Here is a 13,726-nt window from a genome sequence, read left to right as displayed (position 1 = left end):
GTTTTGCTAATCATACCAACAATTTCCGTTATAGAATTCTTTCCCCTAATCCAGAGTGATGCATAGCATTTAATTTTCATGATGTTCAAGTCTCTGAATTGAAGCTGTTCTTTAGCCTCTCTTGGTCTTTTATGACATTGACACTTTTGAAAAGTAGAGGGCACTTATTTTGTAGAATGTCTTTCAATTTGGGTTTGTCTAATACTTCCTCGTGATTAGGCTCTGGTTATTAGAATCTGGTTATTCTTCTCCTTATCAAACTTTATCTACTAGTTTTGTCATCCATTGATGATTCTTGGCTTATTCCTACAATAGTTGCAAATAGTGAGTCTTCTAACTCTTCTTATTCCTTCTGTTTTGTTTTGGTTTTGAGGTGGCGTCTTGCTCTGTTGCCCAGGCTAGAGTGAAGTGGTGCGATCTCGGTTTACTGCAACCTCTGCCTTTTGGGTTCAAGCAGTTCTCCTATCTCAGCCTCCCAAGTAGCTGAGATTACAGGTGCACGCCACCACACCTGGCTAATTTTTGTATTTTTAGTAGAGACAGGGTTTCGCCATGTCGGCCAGGCTGGTCTCGAGCTCCTGACCTTAGGTGATCCGCCCACCTAGGCCTCCCAAAGTGTGGAGATTACAGGCGTGAGCCACCACTTCCGGCCATTGTTGTTTTTTGTTGTTGTTGTTGTTTTGTTTTTTGAGATGGAATCTTGCTCTTTCGCCCAGGCTGGAGTGCAGTGGCACAAGCTTGGCTCACTGCAACCTCTGCCTCCCAGGTTCAAGTGATTCTCCTGTCTCAGCCTCCCAGGCAGCTGAGACTACAGGCGCCCACCACCACACCTGGCTAATTTTTGTATTTTTTGTAGAAATGGGATTTTACCATGTCGGTCAGGCTGGTCTTGAACTCCTGACCTCAAGCAGTCCCCCTGCCTCGGCCTCCCAAAGTGCTGGGATTACAGGCATGAGCGACCACGCCTGGCCTATTGGTTGGAATTATGTTGTAAAGAAGTGCTTTTGTGTCTCCCCCATTTGCTTGTTATCACTATGGATGTTTGGGTTTGCATTTTATTCAGTGAGTTATAATCTGTTACTGTCCTTATGCATTCCGGTGCTCTAGTGCTCTCGTCCCAGATTTGGCTACTGAGAGCTCCTTCAGGCTGATTCCATCATCTTTTTCACGTCTCATCGTTTTTTGAGCACTTCCTTACTTTCAAGCACAAAAAGATGTTCTAGACTTATCTTTCCTTGTCCCAGTCCTGGACTCAGCCATTTCTTCAGGGAGCTCTGGCTTTTTTTTTTTCCTTCAAAGAGATGGCATCTTGCTCTCTGGCCCAGGCTGGAGTGCAATGGTACAATTATACCTCATAGCAGGCTCGAGCTCCTGGGCTCAAGTGATTCTCCCACTTCAGCCTCCCAAATAGCTGGGACTACAAGTATGTGCCACCATCCCCAGCTTATTTTTAAATATTTTTTTTTGAGAGACGGGGTCTCGCTCTGTTGCCCGGGATGGTCTTGAACTTCTGGCTTCAAGCAGTCCTCCTGCCTTGGCCTCCCAAAATGCTGGGATTACAGGTGTGAGTGACTGCACCTAGCCTAGCAGCTCTGGCTTATAGTGGGGACTAGTATTTTTTTCTTTTTTCTTTTTTTTTTTTTTTTGGTGACGGAGTCTCACTCTGTTGCCCAGGCTGGAGTGCAGTGGCGTGATCTTGGCTCACTGCAAGCTCCGCCTCCCAGGTTCACGCCGTTCTCCTGCCTCAGCCTCCCAAGTAGCTGGGACTACAGGCGCCCGCCACCACTCCCGGCTAATTTTTTTGTATTTTAGTCGAGACGGGGTTTCACCGTGTTAGCCAGAATGGTCTCGATCTCCTGACCTCGTGATCCACCCACCTTGGCCTCCCAAAGTGCTGGGATTACAGGCATGAGCCACTGTGCCTGGCCAGTGGGGACTAGTATTTAGAAACAAAGGTTTGGATGTGCTCATCACGATTGCAACAGAGCGAGACCCCGTCTCTCAAAAAAATATACATTGCTTCTAGGCCCTTTCACTGAGCACAGCTAGGTTATATATACTCATACATATCTATAACTATTTTTACACACATATATTAAAAATCATGCATTAATCCTAATTACCCCCAATTCCATTTCAGCACCACCGGCTCTTCCCAGCCTTCTTAGTTCCTTCTCTAGCACTGAGAAACCTGGCACCCAACATCATTGTTCGTGGGTTTATTCGTTTCTCAATCCTGCAAGGTGCCCTCTTAAAGTTCCTGTGTCTATCTTCAGGCAGGATGCTCCCTGCTTCCACCCAGTAATATTTCCCCAGGTCTTTTTTTCTCCCCAGGCTTCATGGTGGTTTGAAATAGTGCCTTCTTTGGTTCTGCTTTGAACTTTCTGCCATCCTTGTTCTTCTTACCACCTTCTAAGCCTTGTGTTTCTCAGGTGATGCTGAACACAGAGCGGCTGATCAAGCATGCGGTGCAGGAGAGGCTGGCGGTCACTGTGTGCATCAACAAGATTGACCGGCTGATCCTGGAGCTGAAGCTGCCTCCAACTGATGCGTATTACAAGCTGCGCCACATTGTGGATGAGGTCAATGGATTAATAAGGTAGAAAACCCCTGGGAGTGGATTTCCTGTCCTCAGAGACTCTGGGTTTTAACCCTGAATACCTCTGGGAACAATTCTGATTTATTTCTTAGCATGTGTTGATGAGTTTGTTGGGCAAAACTAGAGGCACATCCTGGGACTCTGCAGGGGTTGACTCCATACTATTACCTCTGCGCCTTAACCACTTGTGATGCTTAACACATCTGCAGTTCACTATTATGATCAATACTTGAGCTGTATTTAATTTCTTCTCTTTTTAGAGATAGGATCTCTGTTACCCAAGCTAGAGTGCAGTGTCACAATCACAGCTCACTGCAGCCTCGAACTTCTGGGCTCAAGCAATCCTCCCACCTCAGTCTCCTGATAGCTGGGACCACAGGCATGTGCCACCATACCTGGCTATTTTTTTTTTTATTAATTAATTTATTTATTTTTGAGACGGAGTCTTGGTCTGTCGCCCAGGCTGGAGTGCAGTGGCACAATCTCGGCTCACTGCAAGCTCCGCCTCCTGGGTTCATGCCATTCTGCTGCCTCAGCCTCCCAAGTAGCTGGGACTACAGGCATCCGCCACCATGCCCGGCTAATTTTTTGTATTTTTAGTAGAGACAGGGCTTCATTGTTAGGCAGGATGGTCTCGATCTTCTGACCTCGTGATCCACCCACCTTGGCCTCCCAAAGTGCTGGGATTACAGGCGTAAACCACCACCACCCCCGGCCAATTTATTTTTATTTTTATTTTTATTTATTTATTTTTTGTAGAGATGGAGTCTTGTTATGTTGCCCAGGCTGGTCTTAAACTGGCCTCAAGCAGTTCTTCCACCTTGGCCTTCCAAAGTGCTAGCATTACAGATTTGAGCCACTGCACCCAGCCTGGGCTCTAGGATCAGCCTCATCTTCACCACATACCAACCATGTAAAATAAAGTTGGGCAAATTACTTAAGTTCAGTTTCTGCTTCGGTAAAAAAGGAATAATATTTGCCTAATAGCAATAATGGCAAATATTATTAGGCATTTATAGTATAAGTTAACATAATAACTTACAAGGGATGTTATAAGAAATTAAATAGATATTTGACGGAACACAGCACAGTGCTTGCAATGTAGCAGCTGATGTGCTGAATAATGTTAGCTGCTATTTTATAATTAACACAGTCTAAATAAATTAAGAACTGTTTGCTGTGTTTCTATGGATATACTTGCTTCTCAACAAGATGGATTTAGGGCTTGCATTAATACATGTGAGTGATGGTTATGATACCTTAGAATATAATCTCAAAGGGCCTTTGAAACAGAGGTTAAATACATCTTAAAGACAGTCTTACTACAGGCTGAAAGATGTGCTAGATGACTTCCTGCAGCCCCTCAAATGGGCCTGTGAGGAGGCCATCCTACTGAAAGAATGCCTCTCCAACTGAAAGAATGCCTCTCCGTTTGAGGATTGGGGATGGAACCTGTGTGGCTAGAGACGGTTACCTTCAGGAGCCTTCCCAGTGTGTAGCACTACTTTTCAAAAGGAATATCTTCACCCCATCTCTGCAAGGACTGAGAAAGACTAGAGTCCAGTGTGACATCATGAGTCCAAAGGATGAAATGACAAATATATTTTAATAAAAAGGCCAATTGTGATAGCTCATGCCTGTAATCCCAGCACTTTGAAAGGTCAAGGCGGGAGGATCCCTTGAGGCTAGGAGTTCAAGGCCAGCCTGGGCAACATAGTTAGACTCTGTGTCTACAAAAAATAATTTTAAAATTAGCTTGGCATGGTGGCTTGTGTTTGTAGTCCTAGCTACTCGGGAGGCAGAGGCAAGAGGATCACTTGAGCCAAGGAGTTCAGGGTTATAGTGAGCTGTGATTGTGCTGTTGTACTCCAATGTAGGTGACAGAGTGAGATCCTGTCTCAAAAAAAAAAAAAAAAAAAAGCCGGGCGCAGTGGCTCATGCCTGTAATCTCAGCACTTTGGGAGGCCGAGGCGGGCGGATCACGAGGTCAGGAGATCGAGACCATCCTGGCTAACACGGTGAAACCCCATCTCTACTAAAAAATACAAAAAAAATTAGCCAGGCATGGTGGCAGGCGGCTGTAATCCCAGCTACTGAGGAGGCTGAGGCAGGAGAATGGCGTGAACCCGGGAGACTGAGCTTGCAGTGAGCCGAGATTGCACCACTGCACTCCAGCCTGGGCGACAGAGCAAGACTCCATCTTAAAAAAAAACAAAAAACAAAAAAAAGCAAAACAAAAAACAGTAGGAGGTGGGATAGGGCTGAACTTAACCTGATTTACTAAAATAGGAAGACAAGAGGTCATGTTTCAAACCTCTAAACAAGAGGCCAGGCACAGTGGCTTATACCTAGAATCCCAGCACTTTGGGAGGCCAAGCAGGAGATTGCTTGAGCCCAGGAGTTCAAGGTTCAAGCCTGGGCAACATGGCTTTTGTATCTCATCTCTACAAAAATTAGCCAGGCTTGGTGGTTCATGCCTGCAGTCCCAGCTACTTGGGATGCTGAGGAGGGAGGATTGCGTGAGCTTGAGAGATCAAGGCTACAGTGAATGGTGATTGTACCACTGTGCTCCAGCCTGGGCAACAAGGCAAGACCCTGTCTCAAAAACAAAAGAACCTCTAAGCAAGAAAAAGCAACATAAACATATTACTTAGAAACCTGAAGGTAAATACTCTAAAAGCAGCTTTAAAAGTATTGAAAGCAATTGCCTCTAGGGAGCATAACTTGGGGGTAGAGTGCAATGGGGTAGAGGGCTGTCCTTTGTAAGCCATACCTTTATTTCTATATTGGGAAATTCCATAAGATAATGTGCCAGTAAGGCTAGGGTTGTGGATTTGATCCCCTTGTACAACTGGTTTTCTTATAAATGTTAGTGAACTGAGATGCTTGTGGTTTCTGCATGGCTTTTAAGATTGAAAGTTTTAACACTGTAAAAGCCAAACACAAAAGAATAAAGAGTATGGCAGTGAGGGTAAAGAGCAGAGTTGCTTTTCTTCATTTCCTTTCTTTTCTCTTTTTTAAATGATGTTTATGTCTGCTTGTATTTGTGAAATTGAGGTTTTTACTCAAATGTATTTCTGTATTTCCGTGTTATCACATTAGATTCATTTCCTGTGTTCTAAGGTTTTTGTCTCTGTCCTCTAGGTTTCTCCTTGTCTGTCTGGTGCAGTTAACTTTTCCAAGATTGTGCAGAATGTTCCCAGCTCTGGGAAATCAACTTGTTATTGGGAATTAGGGAACAGCTCCATCATGTCACTTTCTTGGACCAGGCTGTTGGCAAAACTGAGTGTCTTGCACAAGTCCCTTCCGAGGGCTGTGATACCGAATTCCTGCCCATACCCTTGGCAGTGCGTCCGGGCTGCTGCAGCCTGGCACTGTGCTCACCACTGTCTCTGTTTCAGCATGTATTCCACTGATGAGAACCTGATCCTTTCCCCACTCCTGGGTAACGTCTGCTTCTCCAGCTCCCAGTACAGCATCTGCTTCACGCTGGGCTCCTTTGCCAAGATCTACGCCGACACCTTTGGTAAGCGCTGGCTGGCAGTCTGTCTCACCAGCTTCCCCTGAGTCCTGTGTGCCTTTCCTGCTGAGTGGCTCAGAAATTGGCTTCGTATCAGAGCACCCTGCTGGGGGAACATTTTATCACCTGTTATTATCACATTTGGGGGTCTTTCTGGCCTTGAGACCCTTTCTTCAGGCTAAGTGGTTTCTAAATAATAGAAAAATGAAAGTGAATAGGAGGACATGGGAGAAGAAGGAGGTCATTTTAGGAATAAAAGTCTCTCCAAGAGTGAGACAGGTTTTGTAAAACAGGAATCATCCATGCCCACAGGCAGTTTCAGAACTTCTCAAAGGTGGCATCTCCCTCACTGTTAGTGCTTCTAGCCAACCGTATGGAGGCAGACATCAATTTCATGGGTCTAATTGAGAACTCATGGTGACCTTGCAGCCAGCATCTACAGGCCTCTGCTAACATGCCCAGCCACATCATATCATGGGTTTCTGGAGCCTCAACACCAGATCCTTGAGACCAGATTCCCACTGTGAGAGACTCCCTGGCTCTTCATCTTTGCACTTCCCCAGTTACCTGAGATTCCAATAGGAATCGTGCACTGAGAGTCTTTTCTGTGTTCAATGTTACAATTCCTTAGAGGGAAGTCACTGTTACCCCGTTTTTAGAGTCGAGCAGACAGGCTCCATGAGATGTCTCATGACCAGTAGGCGGTGGAGCATCAGCGTTTCTATTCTTGCCAGTCAGTTGTCCTGCCACACTCTTAGCATGGAGCCCTTTGCTCTTGTGAAAAAAAAAAAGGGGGATTAAAGTTCAGTCTTTTTTGACCAGTTGCAGTGGCTCACGCCTGTAATTCCAGGACTTTGGGAAGCTGAGGCAGGCGGATCACTTGAGCCCAGTAGTTTGAGACCAGCCTGGGCAACATGGCAAAACCCCATCTCTACAAAAAAATACAAAAAATTAGTTGGGCATGGTGGCACTGGCCTGTAGTCCCAACTCAGGAGAATCGCTTGAGCCCAGGAGGTTGAGGCTACAGTGAGCCATGATTGCAACATTGCACTCCAGCCCGGGCAACAGAGCAAGACCCTGTCTCAAAAAACAAGAAAAGAAAAATTTAGTTCTTTTTTTTTTTTTTTGAGACAGAGTCTCACTCTGTTGCCTAGGCTGGAGTGCAGTGGTGCAATCTCGGCTCACTGCAACCTCCGCCTCCCGGGTTCAAGTGATTCTCCTGCCTCAGCCTCCTGAGTAGCTGGGATTACAGGTGCATGCCACAATGCCCAGCTAATTTTTGTATTTTTAGTAGAGTTTTCTCTACTAGGGGTTTCACCATGTTGGTCAGGCTGGTCTCGAACTCCTGACCTCGTGATCCGCCGTCCTCGGCCTCCCAAAGTGCTGAGATTACAGGCATGAGCCACCGTGCCCTGCCTATATACTATATTGTCATAATAAAGTAGGCTGGAGAAAAGAAGATTTTACAAAGAAAATCATGAGAAAAAACACATTTACTGTTCATTAAGTGGAAGTGGATCATCGTAAAGGTCTTCATCTTCATCATCTTCACATTGAGCAGGCTAAGGAAGAGGAGGCATTGGTCTTGGTGTCTCAGGTGGCAGAGGCGGGAGAAAAATCCATGTATAATTGGACCCGAGACATTCAAACCATGTTATTCAAGGGTCAACTGTTTACATATGTAATCTGTGTTTTTCACACAGCATTGGGCCATTGACCATTTTCTTGTTATTAGATGTATATATCAGTTATTTCCAGATGGCTCTTTTTTAAAAATGGGTAGCTGAACAATAAATGAAATTAAACTGAACAGGGTTCCATTAGAAGTTTATGTGTTTCTAAATGTCCATTGTATGAGCATGTGAAGCAAAATCCAAAACCCTTTCATAATTACAATGCAGAGATGATTCCAATTTTGATTGAAAATGATCCTCAGCCTCGGGCAATCAAGATTGTCGCTCATCCTTTGAACCCACTGTTAGTTTATGCCAGAGGTAGCTATGGGCTGCGCTGCAGCAGCATTATCATGGCAAGCCATGTGTAGACTTCTGGGAAGTCAGCACTGAAGGGAATATTGAAGAGATCATTGAGTCCTTCCTCTTCATTTTACTTGGGGGAAAACTATGCCCATGGTCACAGAACTTATTAATAGAGTTGGAACTAGAATGCATTTACACGTTACCACCAAAACTGATACCATGTGCTCTCGCTAGGAATATAATACAATAAGGCATCATGAACAACTTCGGACTTCTAGAAACTTCATCCAGTGGACGGACAGAATCCCACGGAATGATGAATGGCAATGTGAGGTGATAGTGTGAGTTGAGTGCCAAGTATCTGCAGTAGGCAGATACAGCTGAGAGAATTTAGGGGTGGGGTAGGAGTCAGCCTCAATGGCTTGGAGTCAGGTAAAGCTGAGGGAAGGAGATGGGGCTTGGGCAAATAGAGAGTAGAAAGCCAAGAATTCCAGACTTGCAGGGCTGGTGAAAGAGGCACAGAGGCAGGTGGTGGTAGTCATGGCCTGTTCAGGTAACAATGGAATGTTTAACCAAGGAGAAGAGTTCAAGTTCAGGCTAGGTCCAGTGGCTCATGCCTGTAATCCCAGCACTTTGGGAGGCCAAAGTAGAGGATCACTTGAGGCCAGGAGTTCAAAACCAGCCTAGGCAACATGGTAAGACCTCGTCTCTACAAAAAATTTTGAAAATTAGCTTGCTGTGATGGCACACACCTGTAGTCCCAGCTACTCAGGAGGCAGAGGTGGGGGGATTGCATGAGCCAGGGAGGTCGAGGCTGCAGGGAGCCAAGGTTATGCCACTGCACTCCAGTGTGGATGACAAAGCAAGACCCCATCTCAAAGAAAAAAAGTTCAGTGATTATACTGCATGGTAAGTACATTAACAGAGGACATAAACATTCAGTGGTTCAGAGGAAGGAAAGTTTCAGTAACTAACAATGTGGGAAAGAAGGGGAGAATTTCGTAATTAACAGAGTAGGGAAGTAAAAGATTTTGAGTTTAGATGAAATTTTGGTGGTAACCATACTGATGGAGACAGAGAAGTCTGAAGGGGAATGTGACTTTCGGAAAAAGCCAATGCATTCCCTTTATCCCATACAGGGTGAGAGGGGACAGTCTGACATCTGGGTAGAAATATCCAGGAGGTAGTTGGTGATATCAGTTATCTAATTGAATGTCACCCAATGTCTTGACTTTTAAAAGCCATAGTTGTTTGGTACAGTCTGACCAGGATTAGCAGTTATAGTCAAACTAAAAATATTAATTGGTGAAAGATGAGCCAAAGGTTGGCTTTGGTGTTTTTTCTCTCGAGAGGGCTGAGTAATTGCTTACCTGAGGCCTAGGGCTAGCCAGAACCTTATGGTGACACTGCAGTTGGAAGGTGGCCCACACTGGCAGCAGAGTCGAGCTTGTCTACATCAGGAAAGGGTGAAAGAACCATTAAATTCCCCTTCCAGAAGGGACAGGGTTTAGATGCAGATAGAGGATGCCACACAGTAGGTGACCCTGTTCCATCAAAGGAAAACATGTAACCCATGCTCTTGTCCATAGTTCAATCCTAGTGCTTGGTGGAGATGGAGAGGCTTGGGTTCTCATTTTGGCTACAGCACAGCCTTGTCAACTTTGGACCAGTCTTGTCCTTCCTTGTGCCTCAGTGTTCCCGTTTTCCTCTCTGGTTAGAAGGAAATGCCTGAACCCTGGAAAGGAAAGTGCTAGAAGTTCTCAGCTATGAACCACCTGTGGCACCTGAAACAGAATTTTGAACAACACTTTGCTAGGTAGATTATAATTGTGTGGCTTCTCCCATAGGTGACATTAATTACCAAGAATTTGCTAAAAGACTCTGGGGTGACATCTACTTCAACCCTAAGACGTAAGTAGAGTATGGGACGTGACTTTCCAGAGGGGTAATCATTTACCCAGTAAGTGAGAACAGACAGTGAAATTCTCTGAGTTCAAAGATTAAATACCTACTTTTTTTTTTTTAATGTAAACTACTGTCTTTCCTCCCCTAAATGGGTTGGCTTCCTAAGCTCTGATCTGGCGAGAAGCTGTTTCTCCTGAAGTCTTTACAGCCCAGCTCAGGCATCCAGGAGGGTCATAACCATGTATCCTTCCAGGAATCTGTCTCTGGAAACTTTACAGTCACACACACATTCCTCCCCTGGGCTGTTGTTCAGATTCAGCACTTAGACAATGCCTCTTGGGATCAGTGATAGTGCCTTTTCCCCTGGGTCACTCAGAACTTATTTTTCCTTTTAGACGAAAGTTCACCAAAAAGGCCCCAACTAGCAGCTCCCAGAGAAGTTTCGTGGAGTTTATCTTGGAGCCCCTTTATAAGATCCTCGCCCAGGTGAGTGTGTCAGGTCACACTGGGCAGATCTGCTCTTATAAGCACAGTGTGGAAGAGCTGGTGAACCCACACTTCCCTCTGTCCCTAAACCTGCTCAGTTTTATGTTAAGTATAAGGGTGGTTGTTGGTCACTAATTGTTCCAGAAGTAATCTTCTGGATCCAGAACGCTACACTACTCTAAGTGTTATTAAAATCAAAGGAAAGGGGCCCGGGCACGGTGGCTCATGCCTGTAATCCTAGCACTTTGGAAGGCCGAGGTGGGCAGATTGCCTGAGCTCAGGAGCTTGAGACCAGCCTGGGCAACACGATGAAACCCCGTTTCCACCAAAATACAAAAAATTAGCTGGGCATGGTGGCGGGCGCCTGTAGTCCCAGCTACTCGGGAGGCTGAGGCAAGAGAATTGCTTGAACTCGGGAGGCAGAGGTTGCAGTGAGTCGAGATCACGCCACTGCGCTCCAGCCTGGGCGACAGAGTGAGACTCTGTCACCCAAAAAAAAAAAAAAAAAATCAAAGGAAAGGGAAAAGGTATGAAAGAAAAGACATTTCCTAGAGCAGGTTTATGAACAGATCTTGACTGTTGAGAAGAATGTGACACTTAGAACTAATCATTTCAGTTATGGAAATTTAACTTACAGATATAATTGTGAAAGTCCTCCTGGTTATTCATATAAGTCAAAGTGTTTATTATAGCATTTTTGGTTGTTTTTGTTTTTTAGAGATAAGGTCCCACTCTGTTGCCCAGGTGGGAGTGCAATAGCACGATCATAGCTCACTGCAGCTTCAAACTCCTAGGTTTGAGCAATCCTCCCACCTCAGCCTCCTGAGAAGCTGGGACTGCAGGTGCAAGCTACCATGCCTGGCTACCTTTTTAAAAATTTTTTGTAGAGACGGGGTCTTGCCATTATCCCCAAGCTGGTCTCAAACTTGTAACCTCAAGTGATCCTCCTGCCTTGGCCTCCCAAAGTGCTGGGATTACAGGCAGGAGGCCACCACCTCAGCTTATAGCATTGTTTGTAACAGCAGGAAAAGGGAAAAAACTGGAAATAAGTTAAATGTTTGTCAGTTGTGCTCATTAATCTGATTAAATGAGTGATGATACATCCCATAAAATGAACTGCTTTGCAACCACTAAAAGTATGTCTGAGCCGGGCACAGTGGCTCAGGCCTGTAATCCAGATGCTTTGGGAGGCCAAGGCGGGAGGATCACTTGAGTCCAGGAGTTCAAGACCAGCCTGGGCAACATGGTAAGACCCCATTTCTACTAAAAATACAAAAATTAGCCAGGCGTGGTGGCTCATGCCTGTAATCCCAGCTACTCTTGAGGCGGAGGCTGCAGTGAGCTGAGATTGTGCCACTGCACTCTGGCCTGGGTGACAGAGCAAGACTCCGTCTCAAAAAAAATAAAAAAAAATTTTAAAAATCAACTGGGAGTGGTGGTGTGCACTTGTGGTCCCAGCTACTCAGGAGGCTGAGGCCAGAGGATTGCATGAACCCTGGTGGTCAAAGCTGCAGTGATCCATGATCACACCACTGCATTCCAGCCTGAGTGATGGAGTGAGACCCTGTCTCAGAAAAAAACAAAACAAAGCATGTTCATATGGACTTCGCTTTCTTAACTGTTTGCACAATATGTGATGCTTGTCAGATTGAAGTCATTTGTCAGGAAATGGTAAGGATTTAATTAAGCATGTGGAACGCTGAGAAGCAAAGAATATAACATGGCCAGATGTGGTGGCTCACGCCTGTAATTCTAGCACTTTGGGAGGTCCCAGTGGGCAGATCGCTTGAGATCAGGAGTTCAAGACCAGCTTGGACAACATGGCTAAACCCTATATCTCCGCATAAAATAGAATTAGCTGTTGTAGTGGTATGTGCCTGTGGTCCCAACTACTTGGGGGACTGAAGCAGGAGGATCACTTGAGTCCAAGAGGTGGAGGTTGCAGTGAGCCATGATCACACCACTGCACTCCAGGCTGGGTGACAGAGCGAGACCCTGTCTCTAAAAAAAGGAATATAATGTGACATTTATATGAATTTGTACTCCCTAAAAGATAGGACTAAAAGGGTAAAAATTGTAGGAATTTTCATACAGACCTTTCTCCCAAGACAGTAATAAAATATGCAGGTATTTAATAAGCACAGTGGACACACACATACACAAAATGTGTGTGGCCATTCCAGTGGACAAAACAGCAAAACCTAGCAACAAGATAAAATAGCAATTAAAATTTATTAGTGCTGAAAAATACTTAGTATCTTATGTCAGACTGGAATGGATTAATAAAAAAAAAATTTATAGAGCCTGCCTCAGTAGAGACCTTGAGTCTGCTGAGGGTGATTTAGCTTGGCCCTGCCCTGACAGGATCCACAGTGAGGTGACCTTTTTTGGTTCCTTCCAGTGCACAGTGATCCTCTAAATCTGAGAAGTCTGTAAATAGACTTTATTTAATAGGTGAGGGAGTTTCTGAGTGGGATGAGATGCTGCTTTTCAGACACCAGGGGGCAGCACTGGGAATCATCAATCTGAGTGCTTGGTTTATTGGCTGGGATGGGGATGTAACCAAGTTGGCTTTGCCTGTGGTTTGAAGAGTAGGTAGCAGAGATGCCGCTGAAACCAAACTTTTGTCCTTGCCAAGAGTTTTGTCTCCACAGAAGAGAGCCTTGGGAAGGAGTTCTTCAGATGTTTCTTTGGACTTCCCTTGTCTCCCTCTAGCATCATGCTCAGGCTCTCACTACAGCTGACATGGTGTCTTACACCCTCACAGGTTGTAGGTGACGTGGACACCAGCCTCCCACGGACCCTAGACGAGCTTGGCATCCACCTGACGAAGGAAGAGCTGAAGCTGAACATCCGCCCCTTGCTCAGGCTGGTCTGCAAAAAGTTCTTTGGCGAGTTCACAGGTAATAACGTGCTCGTGGCCCCTTAACTCTGTCATCCTCGTGCCCTGTCACAGGTATCACAGCAATTTTTTCTCACCCAGTGATGGAGGTCAGAAATCTGAGGATCTTTTCAACAAACCACAGATTGAGATGCAGAACACTGGTGTTTTTCCTAGCTACTTTCCTTAGTGGATGATGGCACACATTCTATCTTGGGAACCAAAAGGAATTACATTTTCCTGCCAGGAGGAGTGTTCAAGTAAATGAGATGGGGAGGCAGGCTCTGTGGTTCTGGTATATTTTCCAGGGGGCAGCCGGGAAGGTGGATGCTTGGGTGGTGTGCAATAGTGCAAAA

At 45.3% G+C, this 13,726-nt stretch overlaps 1 protein-coding gene across 2 annotated transcripts in view; it reads left to right on the top strand.

The window, feature by feature from the left end:
* EFTUD2 (elongation factor Tu GTP binding domain containing 2) overlaps window positions 1-13,726 on the top strand; it is a 48,487-nt gene that overhangs the window by 20,906 nt on the left and 13,855 nt on the right. For both annotated transcript variants that reach the window (NM_001133094.1, XM_063717909.1), the window contains 5 exon segments: window positions 2,433-2,599; window positions 6,001-6,125; window positions 9,946-10,009; window positions 10,399-10,489; window positions 13,257-13,392. In NM_001133094.1, the coding sequence (NP_001126566.1) occupies window positions 2,433-2,599; window positions 6,001-6,125; window positions 9,946-10,009; window positions 10,399-10,489; window positions 13,257-13,392 (583 nt within the window).

This window comes from Pongo abelii, chromosome 19 (assembly GCF_028885655.2).
Source record: "Pongo abelii isolate AG06213 chromosome 19, NHGRI_mPonAbe1-v2.0_pri, whole genome shotgun sequence".
Classification (NCBI taxonomy): Eukaryota; Metazoa; Chordata; class Mammalia; order Primates; family Hominidae; genus Pongo; species Pongo abelii.
This window is presented reverse-complemented; position numbering and strand designations above follow the sequence as displayed.